The sequence below is a fragment of the Durio zibethinus genome, chromosome 12 (genome assembly GCF_047325235.1).
Source record: "Durio zibethinus cultivar Kanyao isolate XHJ-2024 chromosome 12, ASM4732523v1, whole genome shotgun sequence".
Lineage (NCBI taxonomy): Eukaryota > Viridiplantae > Streptophyta > Magnoliopsida > Malvales > Malvaceae > Durio > Durio zibethinus.
In genome coordinates this window covers 11681828-11685783 of record NC_143173.1, presented here as the reverse complement: position 1 = coordinate 11685783, position 3956 = coordinate 11681828, and the positions used below count along the sequence as shown (strand labels likewise).

Genomic DNA, 3956 nt, shown 5'->3' with positions numbered 1-3956 from the left:
TTCTACATTCTGAACGGTGAAGATCGGGTTTGAAGCTTTCTAAGAATAAATTTAGAGTATATTTGTTGAGTCACTTATTTGGTGAGATTTCTCCAATTGTTTCTCTAGTTGTTGATTAGCTCTAGTTTTAGCTAGAGAAGAACTTTGTATATATTATTTGATAGTGAACATTTTTCTGATGGTCCGTGATTTTTCCCTCTATACTGGAGGATTTTTCACGTAAATCTTGGTGTGCTTTATTTTTTCTATGTTTTTTATTATTGATTGTTGTCTATTGCTTCTGTATTGTTGTGATTATTGTTTCAGTCACAACAGTTATATATCCACATTGGCTAATCCTTTAAAATTTTCATCATTTATCTTTCTTTAAATGCTCATGTAGTTCTAACAACATTATGAAAAAGAAACAAGCAAAGGCATAATTCAATAAGCTGTAGGGAAAAGAATACAACTAGAATCAAGAAACATGGCGGGTTTCAAAGCTAAATCAGATGGCACTCAAAGTTTCAAACACAGCACCATCTCCTGTAGCACTCGCTTTATCTATCCAAAGGAAACAATGAAACAGAGGAATGAACTAGTCGCCCATTGCAGGGAAAATAACCCTGAATCTGTATGCTTAGAAAATGACAAGAAATATAATAATATAATTAATAAGAAGAAAGAAGGTAATTAACCTATCTTATTGAGCTTATGAATTTCAATAATTGTAGTGTTTCTGGTGCTGAATCCTAACATATAGGCAAATCTGGCGGTGGTGCTTGGAGAGTCTGTAATTCTCCAGCTCCGTTCTCAACCATGAAAGCCATGGCCAAACCCCAAGTGATGTGAACATCCAAGTGACAGTGCATTAACCATACACCTGGTAGCAAAAGAGTTTTAAATTCAAACATCAAATGAAGGATTAATTGAAAGACTATTTGAAATAATCTGAAGACTTTTTGGTACTATTTTTACCTGGATTATCAGCAACGAATCTAATGACTGCCCAACCATTAACAGGCACTGCAACTGTGTTCCTGAGAGGTGGATCGATAAGATTGAACTTAGAAGTATCTTGTTTAAGATTGAAGTTTCCAAAACCTTCTGCAATGATGTAGAAATCGTATCCGTGAAGATGAATTGGGTGGTTCTCAGGTGTGACAATACTTGTGTCTTGAATCACAACTTGTACCCTTGAACCGAACTTCAACTTGTACAGTTTAGTTCCTGTAATAGGTTGGAAGAGAGACCGGCTCACATTTCCAGTATAATCAAATATCACTGGAGGGTTTCCTGGAAAATCCGTGGTGAATACTCCTGGAATGCCCTGCTGGTGAGCTTGTAACAGAGAGAAGTTTTGTGGGAGCACGAATGAGACATTGTTAATGCTGGCAGTGAAACGTGTACCGTTTGGTCCTTGACAACGACTTTTAGGAAAATTTGATGGGCAGTTGTTGAGTCCTAGACCAACTGTGAAGAAGAGGCTTTCGTCAATATCAGTTGGGACTTCGACTTTTCGGGGACTTCTGAAGCTTTGGCTGAAGGCTGTAACAGTGTTGGTATCATTGTAGGCTGGCAGAGAAGGCATAATTGGTTTGGATGCATTGCATTTTTTGGCAGGGCAAGGGGCAGACTTGTATTCAAGAATGGCTGTGGTGGTAGTGTTGTCGAAGGGTGCGTTTTGGGCGCTTTGGTAGGCACGGGCTGCCATGTAGTATCTAGCCGGTGGCTGGTCACCTCTGATCAGAACATCAGTGGTTTGGCCAGGACCTAGCATGAGGACCGAAGTAGTGAATGGTTTGGTATAAGAGGCATCAGCACCAACAACAGTGAGCTTATGGTTGGCCACTGTGAAGAAAAGCGGTTGGTTCAGGGCGGCATTGATAACTCTCAGGAGGTTGGTCTCGCCAGAGTCTATGGGAACTATTGTAGTGTCTGCAAAAAAAGAAAGTCGAGTAGGTCGATTTCCCGGAAGATCATAAGAAACTCTCAAAGTTTGAAATTTCAGCTATTATGGTTAAGATCTAATCAAAACCAAGATTTGCCCGGGAGTTTCCATGTGTAATTTTTCTAATATGAATGGGGCCTTGATGGTTGTTAAAAGAAGAAAATATCACATTATTATATCTTAGAATTGATTTATACTGCAGGCTATGATTTCCATTTAATTTATTCAGTGTGCCTAAGAGCGATGGGAACACACTGGAACCATACAAATTTTAGGGAACATGAAGTAAATTAAACTAAGGGTGAAAAGGAAAACAAAATCTGTATAAACAAACCATTGCTGGAGCATTTGTATAAGTCACCAGGTTGACCATTGATAGTGTATGCATCAGAGATATTTGGAGTTGCCCCTGTCCTTGTTGCTTCCCTCACGACATCGATGGGGTTTGCATCCCACCATTCACCTGATGATAATCATCAACATACGATTCATCCTCATAATAATCATTTCTCCACTACACTAATTTTAATTAATTTGCTTCTCTAGGACTTATCATGTTGTTTAAAATTAAGAATCATTAGTTACCGAGTATAATTGGTGTTTCACGCTTTGGCTGAGGGAAAGGATAAGTTTCTCCTTCTCTCGGTCGGATGATCAGAGCTCCATAAACAGTGGCTCTAAGCCATGAACTGTGAGCATGCCACCACAATGTTCCTTCTTGTCCTTGAATTGTGAACCTGTAGGTGTAACTTCCTCCTGGTCTAATTGGGCACTGGGTCACGAATTCTGGTCCATCAGCCCATCCGGTTCTCATTTGCCGAACACCATGCCTGTAAATGAAAGTGGTTTATGGTAATTGAAATGTATCAATTATATACCAGCTTATACAAATGTGTACATGACTATATACATGTTCACAGAACTAATGCTTAGGGTTATGTACAGGATATAAGCACGCATGAGGAAAAGTACGTTTATGTTAGAAAGCTAATCTCATGCATGCATGAATATGCAATTATTGAATTACCAGTGAATGGTGACATTATATATGGCTTTGTTGACAACTTTAACTTCAAGGGTGTCTCCATTTCTGACCTCCAGGGTAGGCCCGGGAAACATGCCATTAACAGTGATGGTGTTGTGAGTGTTGCACAGCCTCTTCACTGGTGTTGCTTGGATCTGTTTCATTGATAATATGTGTGATTTAGCTAATAAATTAAAAGGAACAAGAAACTTTCACTAGAACATTTAAAGAAAAATATAGAAACAAGCAAAGCAACTAAGTCTAATTTGATAACTAAATTGGAGAGAGGATCAATGAAGTAAAGAAGACATACGACAAATTGATGTTGTTGAACTTCTGCATTTGCTAAGGACAATAATGCAGAACAACTAAGTAGGAAAAGGCCAACGAAAATTATGGAAAAGTTCTTGAAAGTCTTCATCTGTAGCTAATTAGCAAGAGCTAACCTCTTGTGTGAGTGATAAGTTGCTTGAGGGAGAGAATGTGAGTGAGAGACAGAGAAAGGAGAGGCTTCTTATAGGAAGATTAGAGGAGAGGGATAGTTGTTTGAGGTTGGCGGATTAGGTTTTGATGGGGCAAAATGGTCGTGTTGCAGGCAAACTTAGTTCAACCCTGTAGGAGTTGTTCCACCCACTAGCCTATTAAAAGTGAATGATTTCTTGAATGCTTGCTTCACAAGGATCTTTGGGGGTTGATTTTCAGCAAATCATTATTATTACCAGATTTTGTAGGGCAACAAACTATCTTGTTCCTGTAAAGATTTTAATTAGTTAAATAATTATTATAAGCTGATGCTTGGATTTTACATGTATACTATTCTTGATGTACACATCAAATTAAGATTGATAGTAAAAACCATTATTTTCTAGCCAAACAAAGAAATTTCTGTGAACACTAAACTTCAACACTACCTAAAGCTTGAAAAGCTTCAACATTTGTAAACAGGAAACATATCGTTTTCTTTGAACTCAGCTTGCATAGACGGGAGGGAATCAATGTGAT

At 38.3% G+C, this 3956-nt stretch overlaps 1 protein-coding gene across 1 annotated transcript; it reads right to left on the bottom strand.

Moving 5' to 3' along the window:
- Nucleotides 1–393: 393 nt before the first annotated feature.
- On the bottom strand, nt 394–3458 carry LOC111296337 (laccase-12-like). Its single transcript, XM_022890596.2, has 6 exons — nt 3268–3458; nt 2958–3109; nt 2516–2760; nt 2265–2393; nt 958–1917; nt 394–862 (listed from the first exon to the last, which is right to left on the bottom strand). The coding sequence occupies exons 1-6, from the start codon at nt 3373–3375 to the stop codon at nt 732–734; spliced, it is 1725 nt and encodes a 574-aa protein (XP_022746331.1). The 5' UTR covers nt 3376–3458; the 3' UTR covers nt 394–731.
- Between the last annotated feature and the right edge of the window lie 498 nt (nt 3459–3956).